General features: G+C 38.9%; 1 protein-coding gene across 8 annotated transcripts in view; it reads left to right on the top strand.

Annotated features, from left to right (window-relative positions):
- KYAT3 (kynurenine aminotransferase 3) overlaps positions 1–27,770 on the top strand; it is an 846,358-nt gene that overhangs the window by 70,703 nt on the left and 747,885 nt on the right. For 4 of the 8 annotated variants that reach the window (XM_044085641.1, XM_044085640.1, XM_044085634.1 and 1 more), the window contains one exon: positions 17,817–17,879. The exons of the other annotated variants lie outside the window; for them this stretch is intronic. In XM_044085641.1, coding sequence (XP_043941576.1) covers positions 17,835–17,879 — 45 coding nt within the window. In that variant the 5' untranslated portion in view covers positions 17,817–17,834. The remainder of the gene's footprint in view (positions 1–17,816; positions 17,880–27,770) is intronic. 8 annotated transcript variants of the gene reach the window in all.

Here is a 27,770-nt window from a genome sequence, read left to right as displayed (position 1 = left end):
CTTGATTGTCTACATGCAGAGTTTCTCAGGAGTGTACTTGGGAGAACTTTGAGGTTTGGGTAAGTTACATGCGAGTGCCTCCACATATATGGGTCTGTGTGTGTGGTCCTTTTTGGGTGCGGTGAGTGATGTGTGAAAGTTGCTGACAACCTGTTTGCTGCTTTTTGTGTCTGTGTATGAGAGTCTAACCTCCAATATTAATGAGTAACTACATCTTTCATGTACTGTATTTGTCTGTCTGAGAATTAAGTGGTTGTCAGTGTACATAAGGAATTTGTTACATTGCCTCAGGATACCCATGTCCATCAAGCTGGATGCAGTGATAGCAGGAAAGTGCCCATCCATGGTTGCAGGTTCTAATGCGTAATTGAAAGGAACAGGTGTGGATGGTGTTAGTAACTGGATTAGGGATGAGTGCTTAAGTGGTGCAATCTGCAGCTAACCTAACCAGTGATGCTGTTCAGTGCCAGAATCATATGTTGTCTGAGCAGCTGTAGCCCTAGGTGCTATAATAAGGTAACCAGCATAGTAAACTTTCAAAGTATAATGAAAATAAGCAATGTTCCCAGATGGTTGCATTTGTATGGGGCACTGGCACAGAGAGCAGCTCACTGCAAATATTCTGAATTTATACCAGCACTGGAAATACAGAAAACTGACTTGAGCCCTCTGGCCAATACAGCGACTACACTTGGAGCCCTTTATTGTGTTTCTCAATTCAGATAGACCAGGTAAACCCCTACTGTCATTATATGAGTAATTCCAGCGTTCCTAATGTAAAAGCACCGTAAAGGAGTGTCTGGAGTGAAATACTACCACAAACAAACTTAAAAATACAGATACAGCAGATTATAAAGGTATGATTATTCAGTAAAAGTACTTTACTTTCTAGAAATGTGCTAAGAGCCACTCAGTTGTACAGAATTTATAGGTTCATAGGTTCATAGGTTTATACTAGGCTATCTGCCCTAAGGCATTTATAAGCCTAGCCCAGAGTTTTTGTGGCTTACGCCACCCCTTATGTTAAAAAATACTGTGCCCATTAGTTTGTTGTGCCTCTGTCCAGCAGTGACACAGAGATGATTCCCGGGGTAAACCTACAATCTCCCATCCACCGGTCAAGATTTCTCTTGAACAGAGCCAGCGAGGTACTCTGCCTCACATGGACCGGGATTTTATTCCACAACATAGGGAGTCTCTGGGTGACAAATCTATCCCTCCAGCATGTCCTATTTATATCCGTGCTAAGGTTTAAGTCGCTTGCTCTAGTGGATCTGGTAGATTTGGATTTTTGAGGTGGAGCATGTCCATTAATTCCGGGTTGGACATGGCCTTGTATGTCAGGCACAGGTCACCTCTGAGCAGGCGGTATGCGACTGAATAGAGCTGGAGTTTCTTCAGTCTGGCAGCATATGACAGATTTTGGAGTCCCTTTATCCTTTTGGTGAGGAACTTTTGGGGTCTCTCCAATTGCTGCAGGTGTCGGGTGAGATACATCCCGAATGGGGCATTGTACTCGATCATTGGTCTGATAAGTGAAGAGTACAGGGGAACAATGACCTCACTTGATCTGGATGTGAATCCCTTCATGATCAGGTGGGCAATGTAGAAGGTTTTTCTAACCACTTTAGCAATGTGAGTGAAAAAAGAAAGGCCACTGTCAACCTGGGTCCCCAGGTCCCTGATAACCTCTTCTGTGCTTAGTGGATTGCCACCTATATGGTAGCTTGGGGTTACCTTGTTTTTCCCGAAGGGTATGACTGTACATTTTTTGGCATTTAACTTCAGGCCATGGCTCTGGCACCAGCTGTCAGTTTCCGAGAGACCCCTCTGAAGGATATCTGTGTCCGATGTACTTTCCACTATGGCTCCCAGTTTGCAGTCATCTGCAAACTTTGTCAGCCATAGTCCTCCTATGTTAGCCTGTACTTCTGAGAAGTAGATGCCGAACAACAGGGGGCCAAGGACTGAGCCCTGTGGGACACCACTTGTGACCGGCTTGGAGTCTGACATGGCGCCAGCTACTCTAACCCTGTGGGTTCTGTCCTTTAGCCAGTTTGCAACCCATCTTGTGACATATGGGTTTACATTTAAGCTGGTAAGTTTCTCTATAATACCCGAGTGGGGTATTGTGTCGAAAGCTTTTGCAAGGTCAAGGTAGGCTGTATGGACTGCCTTTCCTCATCAATGGCCTTGGTGGCTGTTTCGAAGAAGTCGACCAAGTTCAAAAGGCATGATCTGCCCTTGACAATGCCAAACTGGGTCGGGTCCAATGTCTGCAAGTCCCCTATGTCTTTGTTTATGAGTTCCATTATGATCCTCTCCATAGCTTTGCAGACCAGGCTTGTTAAGCTTATGGTGCGGTAATTACCAGGGTCCGTGAGGCACCGCCTTTGTGGAGTGGGACCACAGTTGCCGTGACGCCACTCCTTGGGCACGTATCCTGTGGTAAGGCTAAGATTAAACAGCTGCCTTATGTGCGGGTTTAGTTCCTCATTGAGTTTGTGTAGCACACAGCCGGGGACACCATCCGGTCCCATTGATGCTGTGTTTTAGCTTTAGAGAGAGCAGCTTTCACCTGCGCATTGGAGATGTCTGGGAGGCTGCACTCCGCTGGGATAGTTATCTCTCCTTTTGGGGGAGGGGGATGAAGTTTGCACTGAACCTGTCTGACAGTATGTTGGCAATGTCTGTGGGTTCAGTGATTTTTGTATCATTTTGGACTAATTCTGAGCATATCTGGGAGTTTCCACCCAGGTTTCTAACATAGCTGAAGAAGGCCTTATGATTGTCTTTTGAATCTATGGCAATTTTTCTCTCAAAGTTGGCCTTGGATGATTTTATGAGTGCTCGTATTTTTTTTACTAATAATGATCAAAGGTGTCTTCTCTTTTATGGATTTTGGCCTTGGATGATTTTATGAGTGCTCGTATTTTTTTACTAATAATGATCAAAGGTGTCTTCTCTTTTATGGATTTTGCTCTATCATGTAACAGTTTTCTCCTCTTATTGTAAAGTTTGTTTATGGCTGGGGTCCACCAGACTGGACGTTTGCCCTTGGTGGAAAGAGTCTTGGTTTTATTAGGGATTGCCTGATCCATGCAGTCCTGGAGGTGTTCGTAGAAGGCATTTGTAAGGGCTTCCGCAGCTTGGGTTGTGGTTTCCACTGGCTCGGGGGCCTTGAAGGATACCACACCAGTCTTGAGTAGTGTGAAGTTTGCTTTAGAGAAGTTCTTCACTGTGGTCTTTTTTGTTTTGGGTGGGGGCGGGATGTGGATATCCAGTGAGATTAGTTTATGATCTGATCTCACCAATGAGGGATATACTTCCGGTGTGGAGCATTTTGTCCCCATGTTTGTGATGATGAGATCTAGTATATTTTCTCCTCTTGCGGGAACGGTGACTAGTTGTTCCATGGCATTTGAATTTATGAACTCCAGGAACCTTTGGGCTAGAAAGTTTGGGCTTGAGTAATGTTCCCAGTCTATATTCGGGTAGTTGAAGTCACCCAATATAATGGTGTTTGGAGATACTTTTATACCCTCCAGTGTCTTCAGGAAGGCTGTGTGGGGTTCCTGAGTTTGAGAGGGTGGCCTGTAGCATGCTACAAATTGTACAGCAGTTTTGCCTATGGTTAATTGCACCTGGATGGCTTCCGATGCTTCATGCGTTGCCACCAACCTGGAGGTGTGGGTATCCTTGATAAATATGGATACACCCCCTCCTTTTGTGGTGTGGTCCGGGTTTTGGGGCCGGAACGCATGATATGAGGTAAAACCTGATAGTGCCGGGGTGCTCTCAGGAGCCTTGAACCAGGTTTCAGTCACAGCACAGACATCGATGTTCTCCATACTGAGAAGGGCCTCGAGTGCGTGGATTTTGAGATTTAGACTTCTGGCATTGAGCAGCATTACCCTTAGTTTCTTCCCATTTTTTTTTCTAGGGTGGTAGGTTTAGAATTTGAGCCTTGCCTAAAAAAGGCACTATGGGGGTGGCAAGAGCCTTAGCCAATATCCGGAATCCCAGGGGTGACAGGTGCAAGCCGTCCCTTGCGAAGCAGCATGGCTTGTCAAGCATGTCATCCCAGGCAGACAGACACTGGATCCCCTTTGAATGACACCAGAAATTTAGCCAGTTGTTAAAGCTGACCATTTTGTCTCTATGTTGTGGCATCATTCTTGGTGAAGGAAGGATGCTGCTCAGGGTCAGGGTCATACCTGCCTGGGCTACATAATCAGAGAGCTCCTCTATGTCTCTTTTCCTGTAGTCCAGGGAGGTACGTCTCAGGTCGTTCACACCAGCACGGACAATGACTGTGTCATATTTGTACTTGCTGTGGAATGACCCGAGAGCTTGTGTTATGTGGCGGATTCTAGCACCCGATAGCTTACTGTGACCCTCTCCTTGTTCAGTCTGGTGAGTGGGACGTCAGTGTGTCTGACTATGGAGTCACCTATGACAAGTATGTTTGGTGTTGTATTTGGCCTTAAGGGCTGTGACTGCTTTGCACACTGATTTTGTGTTTTATGTGTTGCCTGTGGTGTCATGAGGTGGCGGTTGCTTGGGTGTCTGCTTTGGAGGCCTCTGCTGTTTAGGTAAATTTTTGCTCAGAGCCTCCGAGTATGTCTTTGTGCGTTTGTGTTTGATTCATTGTTGTGATAGCTTTATGTGAGACTGGTTTTATAAAGGCACTAAACCAAGATAAGCTGATTAATAAGCCCTGTAGCCAATAAAATGACTACATGCAGGAATCTCTAGTGTGTTTCCCTAACCTATACAGACCAGACAACCACCCAGTGCCACTAGATGGAAAATTCACTTGTTTCTTGATGTAAAAACCCACAAAAGTGATTGCTAGTGTAAAAAATACACTGCTTTGAGTCAGCGGTGGTGCAGCAGTTAGCGTTGTTGCCTCACAGCAAAAGGTTCTCTGGTTCGATTCTCGGTTGGAGCACATGCAGGTAGGTGTGTGCGTGAATGGGTGTGCCTTCTTTGAAGGTTAGGCATCGGGCTGGCACCTCGGCACCATAGAAAAAAAAATCCACTGCCAATCATTAGCAGACCGGAGTTCCGCTGTGGTGACCCATAACCGAGAAAAGCCAAAAGACCTTCGTTTTAGTGTAAAAATACACTGCTTTATCTAACAGCTAGTTATATAGTGAATTCAGACCAAGTAAATCAGTAGAACAGACAATGAGATGGGCAGCTTAAAAGCACCAAGGTTAAAAAACAGATTTGAGGAATGGAAGGGTGGGTGGCCAAAATAACAGGAGGGAGTCACCAACAGTGCGTGTAGTTTTGGAGGCTTTGAATTTTATCAGGAAAAAATGAAAAACAAAATTCCCTATGTATGTTTAAGTATCACTGAAGAAACAAATTAACCAATGAAAAAAACGTGAAATACGCAGCCCAGATCTCCCACATAGAATAAAAACATCAGGCCAAGCAAATTTCTTAAAACCGAAAACAAAATGGAGCATGTAAGTCAGAAAGCAACTGTAACAGTTTAAGCAACTCACAGACAGAAAAATATATATAGGTTTCAAGAGATCTAGTTAATGTCTGTTGTGAATCCTGGTTCATAAACAGACGCATTATTTTTTTCTATCATAAATGTTGGGTCCCTTGCCAATTTTTGAGATATAGGTCTTTTAAAGAGCTGCAGCTTGAAAGAACTGATAGCAGAAACTAGAGTAGAGCTATGCATACAAATGAGAAAGTAGATACATATACAGTTCACTAGAAGAATAAGAGTGACATATGGTAAAATGTCTGCAAGTAACCTAGGATGCTATATACCAAACACTTAAGTGCCTTGCAAATAATTATTTCTGAGCCCACACTGTCAACTTTTTCCACTTTGCCTTCTATAATTTTTTGTGTGGCTGTTTTCTTGCTGTTCTCTAAATCTTTAACACTGGTTCTAATAAGAGAGTTCTACTATGTTCTAAGATGAGATCTTCCAGGCCACCAAACACAGCGGTTAGAGAATATAGTCGAGCGTGTTAATGAGATAAGTATGATTTTTGAGGCTTTTGCATTGTTTTGTGTTTATTGTAAAAAAAGGATTTTTTTAACTCCTACTTGATCTTTCCCTTTTTCTAGAAGTACACTTTTGGATTCCCTAAATAAGATCTCCGAATTCATGGATATCAAGTAGGATTTATTTGCCCTCAGAGTAGCCCAGACCAAAACCAGGCATATTATGTAAACAGAAGAGCCTTTCTTGCCAAAACCAACTACAACATAGGCTCACCCATGTGTTATGCTGAACATGCTAGTCATTCCTTAAGATTGTAGTAGCTTACCTGCAGTAGTCCTCCAAGGGACTGTATCAAATATTTCTTGCATCTGATCTCATACTGACCCGTGATGATGATGATTACTATAGAATGGGAGGATGAAGACAATCCCTAAAGGCAGTCAGATTCATGAATTATTGCTTTCAGCAAGGATTTTATTTCCTCATAACATCACTGTTGTGGAAAAGTGCTACACAAAACCACAGTTCATGCATGAAAATAACTGGCAAACTTACACAAAAATGCAGTCTTAACTGCATTAACCAAATGGGAAAATAGTCATAAAAAGAAAAAGACAATGCATGGTTTGCATTAATTAAGACTTTGTCTTGTTTTTTTATTGAGACTAGAACACATTATATTAAATATTTTCCATTTTCTAGGTACAGTGAGAAAATGTTTGAATTTATGCTCATTTAATATGCTATACAAGTGAAATTTTAGCATGAGACAAACGGAGTTCAGAAAAATGACAAAGAAGGAAATACAGAAGAACCACTAGAAGTGGTGCTTAAACTCTGTGACATTTTCACAGAATGTGAAAAGAAAGGAGAGTACAGCAAACAAATCAAAGCTCACACAAGTCTACAAACTGAAGACAAAAGGGCAAGTTGTATTAGTTTATGGGACCAGACTTGGCCAGGTATGACTAAAATGACCCCTAATGTACATTAGATCTATAGAGATCTTACAGCTAAGGGTAATATATGCAGATACCTTATCCCTATATTTTCTAACAGCCTGTAACATCTGTCAAGAGATAAAATGAAAAACAAAATAAGGCCATTTTAGCAGAATCTTCTGTCCGGTCCATCATTCATTGGTCTGCTTTATGGCGTGTGTAACTGATATGTATTGCTTTGTACTGTATATAAGATAACCTTAGATGTAAGAGATGGCGTTTGTGAATATATTCCTAGTGAGGTTTTGCTTAAAATGTTTCTAAGTTGAGGACCAGAGAAGGAGGCTTTTTTCATTCATAATAGTAATAGTTAATATAATAGGTTCATAGGTGTGTACTAGGCTAATGGCCCTGGAGCCTTTACAAGCCTAGCTGATAGAAATGCCCTGGCATCGTGCCGCCCGACATTAGTTCCCAATGCCTCTATCAAGTAGAGCCAGTGGACTGATCCCTGGGGTGAACTTTCTATTTAGGTTCATAGCTAGGTACTAGGCTATTAGCCCTAGGGCCTATAGAAGCTTAGCCAAAGGTACCCTGGCTTTCGCCACCCAAGAAAATTATTTTTCTGTGCCACTGTCGAGCAGAGCCACATAAGTGATCCCCGGGGTGAATTTCCCATCTACCATCCAATCATCAAGATTTTTCTTGAAGAGTGCTAATGAGGAGCTTTGTTTGATATAGATAGGTAGTTTGTTCCAGTGTATGGGAAGTCTCTGAGAGAGGAATCTATCCCTCCAGCATGTTCTGTTTATTGTGGTGACAAGGTTTAGGTCCCTAGAGCATGTAGCTCGTAGGGCTTGGGATTTCTTTAAGTGGAGCATGTCTAAAAGCTCTGGGTTTGACATAGTTTTGTGTGTTAGGCAGAGATTGCCTCTGAGTAGGCGATATGCAATGGAGTAAAGCTGCAGTTTTTTGAGATGGTCTGCATAGGGCATCTGTTTGAGGCCGGTAATCCTCTTTGTGAGGTATTTCTGTGGCCTTTCCAGTTTTTGTAGATGTCTTGTGAGGTACATACCAAAAAGGGGCATTGTACTCTATAATGGGTCTATAATGACAAGTAGAGGGGAACAATGGCCTCTTTTTTTTCCTGGATGAGAAACCTTTTGTAATGAGGTGTGCCACATAGAAGGATTTCCTGACTACTCTGGCAATGTAATTATCAAAGGAGAGACTACTGTCCACCTGTGTCCCAAGGTCTTTTATCACACTTTCAGTGTTAGTAGACTACCACTTATGTGGTATTTCATGAGTACTGAGTTTTTACCAAAAGGGATGACAGTGCACTTTTTGGCATTGAGCTTGAGCCCATGGCTTTGACACCAGGCATCTGTCTCAGCGAGGCCCTTTTGTAGGATGTCCACATCTTTTGGAGTTTTGATTATGGCTCCTAGTTTGCTGTCATCTGCCATCTTCGTTAGCCAAAGACCTTCTGTTTTGGCCTGTACTTCAGAGAAGTAGATACCAAACAGGAGAGGACCCAGGACTGAACCCTGTGGTACTCCACTTGTCACTGGTCTGAAGATGGATTTGGAGTCTGCTACTTTCACAGTGTAGATTCTGTCAGTGAGCCAGTTGGCAACCCATCTTGTGACATAGGGATTTATACCTAGTTTAGTGAGTTTATTTATAATTCCAGAGTGGGGGATGGTGTAGAAAGCCTTGGCGAGATCTAGATAGGCTGTGTGAACCACCTTACCCTCATCTACAGCTTTGGTGACTGCTTCAAAGAAGTCTATCAGGTTTAGGAGACATGATCTGCCTTTTACAAACCCGAACTGGGTGGGGTCCTGAGTTTGGAGATTAACAATGTCATTGTTTATAAGTTCCATGATGATACGTTCCATAGCCTCGCAGACCATAATGGGGCGGTAGTTTCCGGAGTCTGTGGTGGCTCCCCCTTTGTGGAGTGGGATAACTGTCACTGTGCGCCATTCAGTGGGCACATAGCCTGAGGTGAGGCTATGAGTGAACACGGGTACTTAGGTGGAGTGCCAGTTCATTCTGTAGTTCATGTAGAACACAGCCTGGGATGTCATCAGGTCCCATGGATGCTGTGTTCTTGGCTTTGGATAGTGTGTGTTTTACCTGTGCAGCCATGATTACAGGAACTTTGCATTCTTCTGGTATAGAGATGGGCCCTTTAGGGGATGACAGGGGGGTAAAGTTAGCACTGAACCTATCTGCCAGGATGTTGGCAATATCAGTTGGTTCTGTATATTTAGTGCCATTGTGCTGTAACTCAGAGCAGATCTGAGTGTTGCCATTGAGATTCTTGACATGGCTATAGAATGCTTTGTGGTTGTCTTTAGAGTCAGTGGCGATTTTGTTTTCATAACTAGCTTTGGAGGATTTTATGAGGGATCTCAGCTTCTTACTGAGGCTGACCAAGGAGTTTCTCCAATCATGGGATGTTACTCTTTTTTTTTTTTTTTTTTTTTTTTTGCAACAGTTTCTTTCTTCTGTTGTAGAGTTTGTTTATGGCAGGGGACCACTAGATTGGCTTCCTTTTTTTGGAGGTAGCATCTTGGTTCTGTTAAGGATTGCACGATCCATGCACTTGTGTAAGTGCTTATAAAGTGCATTTGTGTGGGATTCAGCAGTCCTACCTCTATTGTCCGTCAGCATGGGTGTCTTGAAGTTTGCCACTTCTGTCTTAAGAAGCGTGAAGTTGGCTTTGGAGACATTTTTTACTTTGGTTTCCCTAATGGGGGGTGGGGGAGGGATGTGGATGTCTAGGGTGATTAGTTTGTGGTCGGATCTGACCAACGAGGAATTGACCTCTGGTGTGGAGCACCGGTTGCCCATATTGGTAATAACCATGTCTAGGATATTGCTGCCCCTGGTGGGGGTGTGGATAAGTTGATCCATGGCATTGGAATTTATGAATTCCAGAAAACGTTGAGCACAAGAGTTGGTACATGAGTAGTTTTCCCAGTTAATGGTAGGGTAGTTGAAATCGCCCATTATTAGGGTGTTAGGTTGTACCCTAATATTTTCCAGTGTATTAAGAAATGAGGAGTGGGAATCCTAGGGTATGGTGGGGGATCTGTAGCAAGCTACAATTTGGATTGCGGTCTTGCCCAGAGTTAGTTGCACTTGGATAATCTCGGATGCATTATGCTGAGCAACTAGCCTGGTGGTGTGGATATCCATAATGAATATGGACACACCTCCGCCTTGAGTGTTTCGGTCCAGGTTAGGTGGCCGAAAGGTGTGGTATGAATTATAGCCTGGTAATGCAGGGGTACTCTCTGGAGCCTCGAACCAGGACTTTCACTGCACAGATGTCTGTGTTCTCCATTTTAAGGAGTGCCTCGAGTGAGTGCATTTTGAGATTTAGACTTCTAGCATTGAGTAGCAATACCCTCAGATTCTTCTTGCCTGTACCTGTTAGGGTGGTGAATTTGTCATTTGAACCTTGCCTAAAAAAGGCACTATAGAGGTGGCTAGAGCCTTCGCCAGTTTTCGGAATCCCAGGGGTGACAGGTGCAGGCCATCTCTGGCAAAGCATCGTGGCTTGTCGATCATGTCATCCCAGGCAGACATGTACTGGATCCCCTTAGAATTACACCAGAAGCTTAGCCAATTGTTGAAGTCAATCATTTTGTCCTTGTACTGTGGTATCATTCTGGGTGATGGCAGGATGCTACTCAGGGCTAGGGTCATACCTGCCTGGGCTACAAGATCGGACAGCTCCTCCATGTCCCTTTTCATGTAGTCCAAGGAGGTACATCTCTGGTCATTCACACCAACATGGACAATGACAGAGTCATATTTGTACTTGTTGTGGAGTGACCTGTGTGCATGCGTTATGTGGCGGATCCTGGCACCCGACAGGCAGCTGACAGTAACTTTCTCCTTGTTTAGCCTAGTGAGTGGAACATCAGTTGGCCTGACTATAGAGTCACCTATGACTACAGTATTGGGTACGTTGTTATGCCTTATGGGCTGTGGTTGAGTGGCACACTGAGTTTCTGGGCTATGTGTCATTTGGGTTGTGTTGGGGGGGGTGGAGGTTGCTTGTGTTTCTGCTTGGAAGTCCCTGTTGCTTGAGCAGGTTTTTACTGAGAGCCTCCGCGAATGTAGGCGTGTATTTTGTGTTTCTATGTGTGTGTTTTGGTGGTGTAGGTTTTGAGGGAATATGTGCTGATTGTGGTGTGGTGCAAGTGTTTATCTTCTCCTCTTGACTGTCTAGTCCAGTCTTGGGGGAAGAGAGCCTTGCTTCCAGTTTGGCTATATAAGTGCATCTCTCACAGGTTGTAGTTTTGGGTGGTAGGAGGAGAGGGTTGTCTGTGTACATGAGGCAATTACTGCATTACCTCAAGATGCCCAGATTCATCAGGTAGACAGGAGAAAACACCGGGAGCTGACCCTTAGACATGCCTGGATAGGTGGTTATTTGTTAAGTACTAGAAACTGTTTTCCTCTAGACAGTGAGGAAAGTTGAGTGCTGTAGTAATTTGTAGCTTATTTAGTGCTTACAGTAAGTTCTGAACAAGTGAGTGCTGAAACAAAAAACTGGCTAGTTCTAAGAAACAAAATTAAGCTAGAAGGCTTCCCTCCAACACAGAAAGGCTTGGGGGCCTAGAAGCCTACAAATAGTCCTGGACACAGCAAATCTATATCCAAGCTAGACCACCCACAGGAAAGGCAGGAAACAAGCTTAGAAATTTTTTTTCTTTTTAGTGGAAAGAGAGAAAGGAGTAGCAGAAACTAAGCTGATTGGCCTTCTTAAATGTTCTCCTTGTATTTAGTAGAAAGAGGTAATGACACTAGACTCATCAAGATTCCTCTTGAAGAGGGCCAGTGAGGTGCTCTGCTGGACATGTATGGGAAGTCTATTCCAGAGCATGGGCAGTTTATGAACCTGTCCCTCCAGCATGTTCTGTTGATTGTGGTATTGGGGTTGAGGTCTCTGGAGCGCAGGGATTGGGATTTCTTTAGCTGTAGCATTTCTAACAGAGCTGGGTCAGACATGACTTTGTAAGTCGAGCAGAGATCACCTCTTAGTAGATGATATGAGACAGAGAATAGCTGGAGTTTTTTGAGTCTTTCCATGTAGGACATGTGTTTAAGGCTTAGGATCCTCTTCGTGAGGAACTTTTGTGGCCTTTCCAGCTGTTGCATGTTCCTAGTGAGGCACATGCCAAATGGGGCATTATACTTGATGATTGGCCTAATGAGGGAAGAGTAGAGAAAGATGATGACCTCTTTCTTACTGGATGCAAAACCTTGGTAATGAGATGTGCCGCATAGAAGAGCTTTCTGACCACAGTGGCAATATGGTGGTCAAAGGGGAGGTTGCTGTCAACCTGTGTCCCCAGATCTTACAACGCCTTCAGTGTTCAGTGGGCTCCCGTCGATGTGGTAATTAGTAGGAACTGAGTTTTTCCCAAAGGAGATGACACATTTTTTGGCATTAAGCTTAAGGCCATGGTTCTGACACCAGTCAATGATCTCAGTGAGGCCTTTCTGTAGGATGTCTACATCATTTGGGGAGTTAATAATGGCTCCCAGCTTGCAGTCATCTGCGAACTTGGTCAGCCAGAGTCCCTCTTTGTTGGTCTTGACTTCTGAGAAGTAGATGCCAAACAGGAGAGGACCTGTGGGACTCCACTCGTGACTGGTCAGCAGTCTGACTTAGAACCCACTGTGAGCCAATTTGCAACCCACCTAGTCATATAGGGGTTGATGCCTAGTTTGGTGAGTTTATCAATGATTCCTGAATGTAGAATGGTATCAAAGGCCTTTGCCAGATCAAGGTAGGCTGTATGAACTGCCTTGCCCTCATCCACAGCTCTGGTGACTGACTCAAAGAAGTCAACCAGATTGAGCCAGCATGATCTACTACCTTTCACAAAACCAAATTGCGTGGGATCTAGAGTTTGTAGATTCCCTATATCCTTGTTAATTAAGACCATGATGATGTGTTCCATAGCCTTGCATATCAGACTCAGGCTAATGGGGCATTAATTTCCAGCATCTGTAGTTGATCCCCGTTTATGGAGAGGGATGAATGTAGCAGTGCGCTATACTATTTATTAATAATAAATAGAGTTTTTTTTTACTTCAGAAAATGTATTTTCATTCACATTGTCTGATTCTATCATTGTCTCAAGTTAATTATACTAATACTTATAAAATTATCCCTGATTACTTCTAGATTTGTCCCAGACTCTGCTGAGATTTGTCCCTGATTAGTTGAAAGCTATGATAGTCTGAAACTCAAATGTAATTCATTTTAGTGACTTCAACCCCCAACAATTTGGCAAAATATACTACAGCAATTTTGAAACAGTAGGCAGAGGAATTATTTTACATCAAAATTATTAAAATATATATTTATGGCAATTAAAAATATTTTAAGAGGTTATCCACTCTTGGCGCAATAATAGCTGACAAGGGTATCTGTTGTGTAAATAATTATATACAGTAGGGGGTATATGCATACTCTGAAGATCTGCGAATATGAATGGCATGTCACCATAGCTCTCAACCAATCTGGGACACACACAAACAGACTTCTGGACAAATGTAGAAAGAAATGGGCACAATCATGGACACTCTTTAATATTACGAATATTAACCTGTGGTACTGACAGACAGAATATATGTTCTGCAGTAACAGACGTGTGCAACTGTAATGATTCAGTATTTTTTAAAGGGAGTTTACCACCCTTTCCCCAAAAGTGACAGCTTTTTGGAGGGGTTAAGAAAAATAGTGTTAAACCTGGAGTTGAAATCAGGGGCAGTCCCAGCAAGCTGAGAGATTTGCATGACCTATGAACCGCAACCCCCCCCCCCCCCAAAGAATCGTACCCATGCCATTAGTGTTACTGAGCTGTGTATTTACTGGGTGCAGCACGATATGTGTCACACCTGCATCAAGTGGAACACCTTGAAGGGAAGTCTGCACTGTAAAATCGTAATGAGTATGTATCCCAGAGAATAGTTGTGCATGGCCACCAGATGTGTGGGAGCTCACTTTGTACTTGGCTAAAGCATCCGTGCCTGACATAGGTATCAGCCATACAGATAACTACACATACAAACACAACACTGTTATCCTGCACACAGCAGGATATTGCATGCATCTGCCATATGTAATAGCAATAGATATTGTCTGAAGCATCTGCAGATATTGTGTGCATTAAGAAGTGATCTGTGATGATGAATTGTACAACATATGCGAGACAGATGGCAGTGCATCATCTCTGCCCGTATGTATAGCAATTACAGCAGTGCAAAGTCAACTGCCAATGATCGAGGAAGCTACCACTGTAATATTGTACATAAACCAAACAATACATGGAGCACCCACTATAAGCACATGTCAAACCTAAACACGTGCCACACAATCACTGTCCCCCTGACATTGCCAGTGAAAATGTTATACTTCTATGAAATCCTAACATACATTCGTATGTGTTCACACAAACTATCAAGTGGTGATACTGATGTGATGTAGTGGTACGTCTGTGACACAGTACAGTCACGGTATAGCTGTACCTGTGCTAGAGCTGAACTTCAAGCTGTACGTAGTCTCCAAATAAAACCTTGGGTATGAATCACATGCAGCACAGTGGAACTGTTAGCACAGTCGTACAACTGTATCTGTTTCATGGTATTACATCGGTTATACATTGTATGCCTATATGTTTATCAGTGGAAATGCATGGATGAGGGCCCAGACACCATATGTGGACACATTACAACTGAGGTGGATGTGGTTAATGCAGAGTTGTTAATTATACAAATGCTGACAGTTACACAGTGCTGCTGGGGAACACTTGTATAATCCTTAAGAATAGCAACACAGTAGTGCATACAGTGAATTCGCCAAGTTTGTGAATGAAACTAAGAATGTCGTATGTTAGTGTATATAGCAGCATTACAACATGTTGATAACCCCAGGACTATCACTATGACATAATATTGCTGTATGTCAGATGACATTTACAGATGCTATGTATACACATGCACACCTGTGCCATACTCTGGCTGTTACTGAGATGGTTGAATGAGAACCATGTAGAATGTGGATATACTCCACAGTTAGAACACCTGCCTTCGTAAGGCAACAATATACATAGCATCATCCCATGTCCACAGTCCTTAGGAGGCATATTACTACAGCTGTCATGGAAGGAACATGTAACCAAATGGTAGCAGCGGTCATCAATACAGTAGCTCATATCCCAGATTGGAATACACATTTGTAGGACTAGAGTACATCCACACCTTAACATAGCACATGTGGATGACAACATCAGTATGTACAATGTTCGTAGGGTCATAGGAGTTTACTAGGCTAACTGCCAAGAACTTATACAAGCCTTGCCATTATTATCCCATTAATCCAAATCGCGATCTCTAGGTGAGGAAAGATAGTAGAGGGATGTTTGTGTGTGTTTGATTTTTATTACAGACTGCCTCTGTCCATATAGGTGTTGGGCACCACCACCTGAATGAATTCGCAGTCACACATCCAGTGGTCTGGAGATTGTTTGTAGAGGGTCATGGAGGGGATCTGCTTCATAAAGTGTGTGTGTGTCTTTGAGATGACATCCACAGTGATCCACAGTAAGGATGTTATGTGGATCAAGGGAAAAAGGGGATGATGGATTTAGGGGGCTGTGTAGAAGGTTCTTCTGAGTGGGAGCCAAATGAGAGGAAATTCAAAAAGTCATACAATGGCAGTAATATACCACCAACCCACACAATTAGTTGACTGAGGTCAGATTTGAACAACATACCAGTCTAGTTATACAAGCTGGATTCCATACAGTATAAGCCTAGCGCCACCCCAGAAGATCGACTTAGTGCATCATACTGCACTTTATAGAGGATGACATCATCAATCACTGTATGCTGAGACTATCATGTAGGGAAGAGTGTCTGACATAGCTGTAGAGACTCATCCCATTGTAAAATTATCTCCAGACTGATAGGACTGACTGGAGGTAATCCAGAGGGCTTGAGTTAAGTCTGGTATCCAGAAGGTGACACTACTAACAAGAAATAGAGTATAAAGGATTAGTCCAGATAAAATCACTTTAGCTACCAGATTTAGGAGACTCTCTCTCTGATATCATCACTATGGGAGGAATAAAGACACCTTGATGAAGTTTTGAGTAGTTTATTTAGTTAAGTAGGTAGATAGACAAGTGTTCTTGTCGTAATTAAGGAATCAATTTAATAGCTAATTTTTTAAGGCATAATTCAATTGGCACCAAAAATGTTTTTGTCCTGCACCTTTAAAAAATTAATAGTATACATTATGATGTGCAAATTGTATCTCACGTTTAAGAACACTGGAATATCAGACTGGACAGCTATACGAAGCAAGCACCTATATGCTTTATAATGTAACCATTTTTGAAGTTGACTAATATAGCAATAACCCACGCCTGGGTGTGGGTAATGCTGGATTTACCCACGGTTGGCGTGGTTTGGTCCCGAGGGCGAAGCCCGAGGGAACAAACAAAGCCAACCGTGGGTAAATGCAGCATTACCCACAACCAGAAGTGGGTTATTGCTATTATACCATGACATTATTTAAGAAAAGAAACTATTACTTTTCTTAAATAATGGCATAGTATAATGCCTGTTTACTGCCCTTCCACAGATGTCTGGCATCCGCGGCAGTTCTGATGTACTGCGTGCCTGCGCATTACATCAGAGCTGTGGGCAAAAGCAACGGAGAAAGCAAGATCTCCGTTGCTTTTTTTTTTACTGTTTTCGCTATGTTAAATGGGTTTAACATAGCGAGACAGTTTTAAAATAAGCAACGGAGATGTCCATTGCTTATTTTAAAACTGTCTCGCTATGTTAAACCCATTTAACATAGTGAAACAGTAAAAAAAGCAACGGAGATCTTGCTTTCTCCGTTAGGTTCGTCTCGCTATGTTAAATGGGTTTAGCATAGCGAGACAGCTTTAAAATAAGCAACGGAGATCTCCGTTGCTTATTTAAAAGCTGTCTCATGTTAAACCCATTTAACATAGCGAGACAGTGTTTTAAAAGTAGAGTTATACTAATGGAAAAAAGTCCGGGCGACCAGACCTTTTTCCATTTGTATAACTCGATTTACAATGCGCACGCTGGCCAATCAGCGTGCACGTTTTGGGGGGGGTCATGGTATAATATAATTCTATGCAGTCTCTCTGGAGATGTTAGTAATTGAAAACTCCTTTATTCCAGCAGTTCAGGCAACGGTAATAAATTTGGGCCAGATAGATTCTGTTGGTTCTTAAATGTTTAGACTTAGCTTGTGACTGGGATTCCACCAGAATTTCCAGAAAGTTTTAGTAATAATGATTATTGCAGCTTGCATAATATTCAGCCTTGATGAAATATTATTATTATTCATGTAAATATAAGAACTCAATTGTTAGATTTCTAAAGTAGCACTGTGCATACCTGGTTTCAGGTTCTAGAAAACTATGCTACTTTCTAGTGTAGTTTGCAAGTAAAACAAGTAAATAAGTGTGTGCAATAATTGTTCAGACTGTAGAATACTGGAATCAACTGGAAGAAACTGGATTGAGACTGAAATAAATGTCTTTATCTGTTACTTACCCAGACCTAAGTTGAACAGGTACCAGTCTCTCCTTTATGGGCCATATCTTCTTGTACATTTCAGAATAAAGTCTGGAAACACTGTAGTTCAGTTAAGAATGTTTGGTACTTGCGTATTATTGGATCCACATTTGAAGTAGAAGAAGTGGCTTATTTCCAAGTCCGCCTCCTGCCAAAATATGTTGTTAAAGTTCATTTGCAAGTGTGTGTCACTGAAGTGTCTGTCATTACAGTGACTTTTCTTTCAACAGATTTTGTGGTATGGGGAAATGAAAGGTCAGACAATTTATCGCTGTCAACCAAGTCGTGAGCACGTAAGTACCAGTAGCTGTTGACAGTTTCCAGTTTCTAAGAAACTCTTTAATGGCAATGTGCAAAATCTGTCCCTATTTTGGGGGCCTTTGACACACCATTATTTTACAACTTGCACCCATTTCATCTGGTAATCAATTGACAGGCATGCTTAGCAATGGCAATACCCAGCGCCTGTGATGTGACATCACTAAATGCAGTTGATATGGTGGCTTGCTTGCTGATGCCAGTCTTTTGTTTTGTTGGCATTCTTTGCTTTTTACTACTTTACCCGCATATACCACTGCACTAATTAAGCCATACAACATGCAATGCAGGTTCGCCTGCAAATGTATTACTTTTTTCATGGTATTTAAAGGAAAGTGAATTGGAACACTTACACCTGCACACTCACTTGCAGGGAAAATCGGGCAGTTTGGGGCTCCTGCTTTCGGGTATACACAAAGTTTATTGTTGAACACCCCCCCCCAGTCAGTTGCTTATGTTTCAGTCTAAAGTACTGAGAAACTTTCTTAGAAAATGGAGCACTGTGCAGATGCATCGCTACTTGCATATTATCGAGTTGTTGAGAATGTGGTTGTGATAATACGCAAGTACCAAATGTTTTAATTTGTACAGTGGCGGTAGATGTATCTGAATCAAATCTGAGTGTCTGTAGCTTCTGCACTCATTATACTGCCTGTAAATTCTATACTCAGATTGTAACAGTGCTGATAATTATGTCCTTAGTTTCTGTACTCATAATTATTTCCATAGCTGCAGCACTTCTATTTCTATCTTCCCTGAATAATATCATTAAGATTCTGGAATGCTGGATATTTGTCCTGACTTCCTCACTCATTTGCAAGTGTTTCTATCAAGAGGACTGCACTACAGTTGCTTTCTGCATATCGGTCCAAGCAAACAAACTTAACTGTGTCTGAAGTTCTCCTGATAATACCAAAATCCTGTAAATTTCCACACGCTCCCAAGCCAAAATGTGTTTATACTCGGTGTACTGCACATTCTGTTCTTATCATTATTCTTGACTGAAGGTTATTTTCACTGATTGAAATTGCATTCAGTGAAACTGAATCAAACTGTGAAGGTCTGCTTTGATATAGCTGCATTTCTAGACTTATGCAAAGAGAATACTGTATTTTTTTGCTAACGAAATACATTTAAATGAAAGCTGATCTTACAATTCCTCCTGAGATACCTGAACACAACACTGGTATCTGTTTCTGTAGCTAATTTCAAATATGAACTATAAAATGAAGACACAGGCCTAACCTTACATTTTTTGCCCTATGCAAGGTCTGTTCTACTAACTGTATTTTTGTATGATTTATTCTGTAGTACTTGTCCTGAAATTACTAAAATGAACTTTACTTCTGCAATCACTTTATAAATCTATTAATATGGTCTGCAAAGTATACTGCAATGATCACTAGAGCTAATATAACATAAGTTTTCTTTAGCTGGTAAATAAAGTTGCAGTTTTAAACTTGAACATGTATGGTCTGTTTGGATTAATGTCTTAACTGTATGATTTAATTATAAATGGAGAAGACTTTAACATGTTATAAATGATGAACTTTCTTTTTTACACCTATTTGTATGTATCTTGAAGCATAATTATCATATACTTGTAAATCTTCAGCTAGATTTGTTACTAATAATCTCGTCTAGTTACCTTTTTTAATTTCTGTGTGCTATAATAGATATCTGCCTTTTAAGTCTGTGTCTTAAATATCCTGTAAATATTTATGTGCTGTAATAATATAAGTTCCTTTACTAAAAACCTATACTTCCTGTATTTCAGGCCTATACTTTTGCATATTCTGTCAGTGTCTTTTGAACTTTCTGTCTAATGTACTAGGTAATGTGCACTGTATTTTGTAAGTTAATTAAATTAAGCCTGACCTGTTATGCCTTGAGTGTATTAAATAACTATTACTACTTATTCCTTAGATAGTTTATTTTAATAAGCCTGTTACAAGTTATTTTGTCACCTTACCCGTAGAACTAATGACTGAATAATGTGAAGCGTGATGTAATTGTATGTTGTAAACAGTCTAGTAATACTGTTTGAAATCTGTAACTGAGTATACGTATTATAGTTTGAAATCTGATTGAAGTGTACCATACTGATCTCATAACTGAGTATGAATGTCATTGTCTGAAACTTGACTGAAATGTACATTAAAGTGATACATATTTATACTGAACATTTAAAATAGCTGTGTATAAATGTTATATTCTGGAAACTAACTAAACTTATATTAAAGGAATACCTTTCCTGCCAGTGTTACTTGAACACAGATAAAACAATAAACTGAAATCTGGCAAATGGTATAATGTCAACAAACTATTAGTAAAGGAATACTTTTTTCTGTCAGTATTATATGAATACAGATAAAAACATAAACTGAAAACTAGTACTGTTATTCAATTGTCTGAAGACATAACATTTGCATACTTTAACTGTAATCTGCACAGATGCACATCTGCTATATACACTTTTTAACTCTCTGCTTTCTTTAGATAACTGAAACACATTTACTGTATGTGTTCAAAACTGAATTAAAAAAAAAAATTACTTGTGGCTTTGGTGGTCTTAACTTTCTGTAGATACTTGATATATGCACCACAGCTCTTGCCAAGTTTAGGCCTCACTCTTCATTGTACATGTCACTATTGAGGTATTGGAAAGGCTGCCACCTTAGAGTTCCAATGTCAGTTTTTTGTCCATTTTATACTTAGGCTTTCCAAACCCCCCTTCCCCATCTACTGTGCAAGGCTTGGGTGGCTGATGTAATATTTTTTCTTGACTGTATTTTAAAACATGCATTCTGGAAAACCAAATGAGAAATTATTCAAATATCCAAAACTGACTGCTTGTCTTTTTGTAGCAATATCTGCAAAGCACAAAAAAAGCAATATCAGGTCCGAGCTTTAAAAATTGTAAACTGATAGCATTGCTTATTGCCTTGATTGTATTTACATTTTTCTGCATGAAATAAATATATGCTAATAACTCTTGTAAGTCTGTAAGCAAACTGATAATGTACTATAGTGAAATAGACCTATGTTGCTAATAAATAAATTCTCTCAAGTCTGTAACTGAACTGATAATGTACTACAGTGAAATGGAAAGGCTGTAACTTTATTAATTCAGAAGGAAACGGTGGCATTGTTTTTCCCTGTCATAACATCAAATGAAACCAAAGTAGTAATCTGGCACTGTATTAATATTTCAACATTTTTTGCATTTCTGCATCGTTGCAAAATTAATCTTAACTGTTGAATTTTCTCTGTTTACTCTGTGACCCTCAAGTCATAATTTATAAAAGAATGTCTTCAGTGTGCAGTTCTCTGCCTTCTGGTTTACATGTAGCTGTTTCCTTGGCTGACGTCATTTAACTCTTTCAGTACTAATGAATGCTATAAGGATTTACCATTACTATCTAGATTTTTCTTGGATAAATAGTAAGAACTGTTATTGCATAAAGCTGTGACTAATAATATTAAACTGATCTTTACCATACTGTTTTATGGCATACAGTAAATTCAGCTCACTGAGCTTGGTCTTTAATGTGATAACTCAGTTACGTAACTCTTTGCCTCTGTTGTGCTTGGTAAACTGCAGTTTCTGCATGAAATATATACAATCTTGAACCGCTACATATACACATTTATTACTGGAGCTGAACTGATCTGATTCTGGAACTTTACTTGTCTGTTTTTTTATACAAGTATGTTCTTTTCCTAACATGAGATTTGAACCTGTGGCTTTAATGACACATATTTGTGATGCACTCTTTTCTTGTATGAGATCAGAACTTTGGACTGTGCTGTGACTTTTAAAATGTACCTCTGACTTTAAATTCTACATTCTGTAAACCAGCAAAACATCATTTAATATTTGTGAATGCTTTTTTGTCTCTTTATCAATATATCATGTATGCATTGCAACACTTAGTACCATAATTCACAGGTCTTAATGTCTGCTAAATAAAACAATAACACAAAATATTGTTCTGTTAGATCTGTAACTGTAAACCCTTTATTCTGTGAATGAACTTGACTATCGTATCTGGTATACTATACATAACCTGTGCTTCCAGAATGGTAAATGCATACTAGCCTGAAATTATTACCTTACCTTTTTTTTTCTTACTGGCCATTCTCAGTTTGTCTTAACTTTCCTGAGAATAAGATACTGTTTTCTGAAAATGCGGTAACTTCACTGCCTGCACTTCAGCTAAGGCAGCTGAACTAGAATTTATTTTATCTTTAACCCATAAATCTGAGTGTTCCTGCCGTAACCAGATTCTCTACATTTGCACAATTACTGCACACACATTCTTGCAAATGTCATCCGTGTGCATTACTGTACATTCTGTAGCAGCTTTTATTTTGCTGTATAATCTTGTTACTGAAGTCTAAAACAACCTATAACTCTGACATGTCTATATCTAGTGTGGAACTGTTACACTCAGAACTGTTCATTGCTGTACCCTTTGACCCTTCAAATCATGACATAGCTGCACTCGTGTCCTCTAGTAGAGGTCTGCTTGTAACTGAAAATGATGTTTTATGTATTAATCAGTACATTATTTCATAATTTCTTTTCTGTAAACAATGAAATATTGTAATTTCTCTCAGCCTTAAACAATGATAGATAATCTGGTTTGGTACTGTACTGCAACACCCTTTATAGATAAGCTGAAAATCCTTTTTTATAGAACTGGCAACAACGCTGGCTTGAGCTATGGTATGAGGTTTCTTTTTTATGGTATTTGTTTCTTCTTTATTTTGTCCGGAAACACTAGTAATAACATTGACTTGATGTAAGGTATGTATTTCTTCTTTATTTTGCCCTGAAGTACGCTGGCGTTTACTTCAGCAACTTCTGCACTGTGATCCCTGTTATCCTCCCTTTGCACTGGCGTCTGAAAACATTAAACTAGAATTTATTACATACTAAACATCTGTATTTGAAATAACGTGAATGTGAGATATTGCAAGTATTCTCTTTGTGTTTGGTATGGAAATCTTCATGATACTTATGATTGTTTGTCTGTAGCTGCAATACTGTAACTTAACACTATTTTGAATTACATGTGCTGTAGCATTTACACTCATTTCTGAAGACTGTAAACAATAATTTGTGTGAAGTCTAAAACCATACTGACAGAAGCTGACTCATTCTGCGAAACATGAGAAAGTGTTAGTTTTATTCTGTGATTTAACCCTTTTGCATTTAGAAAGATTTAACATTCCTGAACTAATAACACTGAAATTTAAACAAACATATCTGGAACACAGTTTTTTTGACTGCTTTACTCAATTGTTAACTTTAAACCACACCTTTACTGTTGCCATTACTGTAGAAGTACCATTTACATTTACTGATATATTTAAACATTTCTGAGATTTACTGTTTGACTTGGCTAAAAAATGCACTGTAATAAAAATGAATGCTCACATAAGGAAAGTTGAAGTTGCTGTAAGAAGGTGGCCTGGCATCTGTCTTCACAGCTTTTTCAAACTTTTTCTTGTATGGATTCCCTTGGATCTGTGATGTCACATTGGAAACTTGAAAGTCTGTCTGCTTTGGAGATGAAGTTATCTGATACATTGCTGTTAACTGGATAATGTCCTTTACACTGGTATCTGGGAGAGCCTGAAGTTATTTGAATCTTTACTGTAGATTTTCTAAAGTACTGCTCTTCTGTTGAAGTTCTTTGAGTCTTTAACAAAATCAAACAGTCAAAAGTCCTCCGGCAGTTAACTGCACGGAACAGAACACCAGCAGAACAAAATAAAGCAACTTGTACAGAAACATGACTGCAGAACTGTACGAGTTGCTTTATTTTGTTCTGCTGGTGTTCTTTGAGACTTTACTGTAGATTTTCTGAAGTAACATTCTGAAGGAGTACTTCTGCTCTGTAGAATATGCATAGTCTGACTGCTGATAGATTTGCAAGGTTGCTGTGGGGTTTTGGGACTTACTTTAACTGCAACTATTGTTCTGTTGCCCCCCCCCCCAATCAATGGTGACTTGCCATTGTAAGAATTGGTATGACTGTAGAATACTGAAGTCAGCTGGAAGTAAATGGAAGAAATTGGAACGAGACTGGAATAAACATTTTTATCTGTTAATTACCCAGAACCGTGTTGAACAGGTGCCAGTCCCTCTTTGAGCCAAATCTTCATGTACATTTCAAAATAAAGTCTGCATTTAGTATAGTCTGGTTAAGAATGTTTTATTATGTACAGTCGATGTATCAGAATCAAATATTTCTCAATTTTTTTTATTTTAAAAATACAGTTGAATGAATTCCATAGTATTTATACATAACACCTTATATAACTATGTACACTATTTACATTAGCCTGACACTATAACAGATCTTAATGTATACAGTTACTTTATAAGTATAAACCAAAAAGTAAACGAGTATGCTGAAAGGTGACCACGGAGGTATAAACTTCTATGTACATGCAAAAATGTACATCAATAACTGTTGCAAGTGGTAAAACACTCTGTTTAAAATAAAAATCTTTTATTAAGCATGCTACAGGTAAGCGCTTTCACGAATGCTTCATCAAACCGTTAAATTTCAAAAATCCACTCAAGTAGGCTTTTTCTATCAAACATTCATGTGATGAATTAATCAATGCATTCCAATAAAATATTTAAAGTTGCATCCTAGTTGCAAACAACTCTATATATTGTACAACATCAAACTGATACAATAAATGCACTTCCATATAAAAATAAAATGACAATGTACACTTTATAAAAAGCACATAAAAAACACATAAAAATATACCCTGGCTATAAGTATGTAAACACTATCTAATTTCATATTAATAGCCTGATGTATAAAAATATTACCTATTAAATATAAATTAATACTGCCCTTACACAACATACAAATAATCAAATCAGGATCAACTGGATGCATACAGCATGTTACGTCCATTGACTAACCGAATGTCCTTACATACTCAACTAATCTAAAACACTCCACATAAATAAAAATGTTTAGACAATATTCTGACCCATTAACAAGAAATGCTATGGGCCATGTACTTATGAATAATAATCCGCGTCTGATGTAAAAACATATACTAAATACCGGTAACATTAATGGTCACCAAAGCGTCCATAGCATACTAGCTGATATGATCAATACCTAAGCTACACTGAAAAGAAAGATATATACAAAAATCACCATGGCTGTACTTACACTCCATATAAATAAATATATTTTATTTTAAACAGTATTCTGGCCCATTAACAAAAACGCTATGGGTCATGAGGTATGAGTAACAGTCCTCATCTAATGTAAAAACATTTACTAAATATCGATGTCATTGCTTGTCACCATACCATCCATAGCATGCTAGCTAATGTGGTCCGTAGCCATATGCTGGAATATTATACACAAGACTACACTAGAAAAAGTATATGTACCAAAAACACCATAAACGATGCTTACATAAAGATGAATACACATGTTAGTGGATTCAAATTTTGAATTTATCATACGATGTTCTCCAATATATGCACAACTGCCCAATACAGATTATATAAAGAGAACGGGGCATCGAAGGTACGAAATGTTCCCATACTTTATAACCATGTAGATGAATGATGGATAAAACCTAAATAAAACGACTAATGAATAAACAAACATATTCCTGCCTACTAAGCAAACATATACTAAAACTTTCTAACTAAGACAAAGCAATAATATGGCAAAATATTAAACATCAATATCTAAATAGAATATTCAAACTGTAAAATGTAAATAATTGTAATATAATATCTACAGATAAATAAAATAATAAAAGTATGAAGTATGTCCATTCCATTATCAGAGTGTCTGATCAATTATTATATAGTGTCAAAGACTTTTCCCCAAGGGTTGTTGATAAATGACTTTGGATAAATTCTTAGTTCTTTAATTTTAATTTCCAATAATGCTGTGGTCTTCAGTAGGCTGTAGAAATCTTCCAAAGTTGGTATTGTTTGTATTCCATCTTCTTGTTATACACTTCCTTGAAATTACAAGTATAGTCCATACATGTTTGACCTATTCAAATGAAGACCTTCATTCACATTTAATAATACAAGAGCTTTAGTTAAATAAAATGATTCATTAAATAAAGCCTGTAGAAAGTTATTAATACCATTCCAAAATGGCTTAATTTTAACACGGTTAAAGAAATTTCCAATCTGCATTGTGTACTTGTTCACATCTCCAACATATTCCTTTTAAGGAAGAACTAATTTTACTGAATCTGTCTGGGGTTAAGAATGTTCTGTGCAAGCATTTTCAATTAAAAACTTTCCAGTATTTTGTAAAGGATGTATATTTTATTAATAATAAGATATTTGTTTTAATATCTTCAGTTAACTGTATTGAGTGGTTTTGGGTGTTTTATAGTTTACCAATATTTTGTAAAATTTTGAGATACTGTTTCCCATGTCAAAGTCATGATTTCATATATGTATTTCGTAAATTTAGGTATTTCTTTAAATGAAGAATTGTTAATTATTCTACTTAAATCTTGCGAATATGACCGAATACTCTGTAAAGTTAGCCAGTCTTGTTGTGGAATTTTGTATGTTGTTTTTATTACTTTCATATCTAAAACTTTTAGTTATTTGATACATTGGAGCCAACAAACAAATTCTTTCTGTTCCCAGGAATTAATAATTTCCCTATATATTTTATGTGGAAAGTTCTTGGTGACTATAAATGGTGTTAAAAGATCAAACCAGATTTTTAAATATATTTGCATTTAATAATTTTCCTAAATGAGTCAATGTAATAATTAATCATACAAGTTTTAGTGGGTTTAGTTATGTTATATTGCATACTAATACATAATATGTGCCATGGCAAATTGTTTTTATCTGTTTGAATTTTTTACAGTTAGTAATTCTTTCCAATTTGCAGAGTAATTTGGACTTTTCCAATCTGAAATTGTTTTAGATATTGATGCTTTTATATATGTTTCTGTATCAGGAAATTTAATCCTCCCTGTTTCCATGGTCTGATATGATGTATTAAAGCTATTCTGTTTCTTTTGGGAGGCCATAACAATTTTATTAGGTATGAATTTATTTATTTAAGTATATTCCTTTCTGGTAACAGTTATATTGCCAAGGCTATATATAGGATCTTGGGCAGAAAAAAACATTTTTATTAACTATCTTCAAATGTTAATATTATTGTGTTCCATTTTTTCACAGAGATTTTAATTGTGTTGTTGTTGTAGTTTTTTGAGACTAATTTATTATTACCCTTGCATAACTCAATTCCTATATATTTTAAGGTAGATTCCTGTTTCCTTATGATGTGATCCCCCTTAGTCTGTAGTTTTTTTTTTTATTTAAAAATAAAAATTTTGATTTACTGAAATGGGGTCCTGAAGTCATGTGAAATTTGTCAATTAATATATCTAATTATTCTAATGTATCTTTTGTATTAGATAATGTTAGTAATATGTCATCAGCAAATAGCATTACTTTAGAATTGTATTGTTCATAAACATCTATTCCTTTGATTTTTATATTGTTATGAATTGAATATGCCAATATGTTAATAGCCAGAGCAAATAGAATCGGTGACATGGGACATCCTTGTTTAGTGCCTGTTATATGCATATATTCAGAGGTAAAAGGACCTAACATGATGTACACTAAATTATTTGTATATATATTATTTAGGAGATGAACAAAGGATGCAGGAAATTCAAATATCATTAGGATTTTGAATAAATAGTCCCAATTTAGGGAATCAAAGGCTTTCTCTATATCTAAGCCAATTATGAGTGTTTCTTTATTTTCTTTATTAACATAATCTATAAGAGCACCACAGTCACCA

Source organism: Protopterus annectens, chromosome 10.part0 (assembly GCF_019279795.1).
Source record: "Protopterus annectens isolate FY-2018-M chromosome 10.part0, PAN1.0, whole genome shotgun sequence".
Classification (NCBI taxonomy): domain Eukaryota; kingdom Metazoa; phylum Chordata; order Ceratodontiformes; family Protopteridae; genus Protopterus; species Protopterus annectens.
This window is presented reverse-complemented; position numbering and strand designations above follow the sequence as displayed.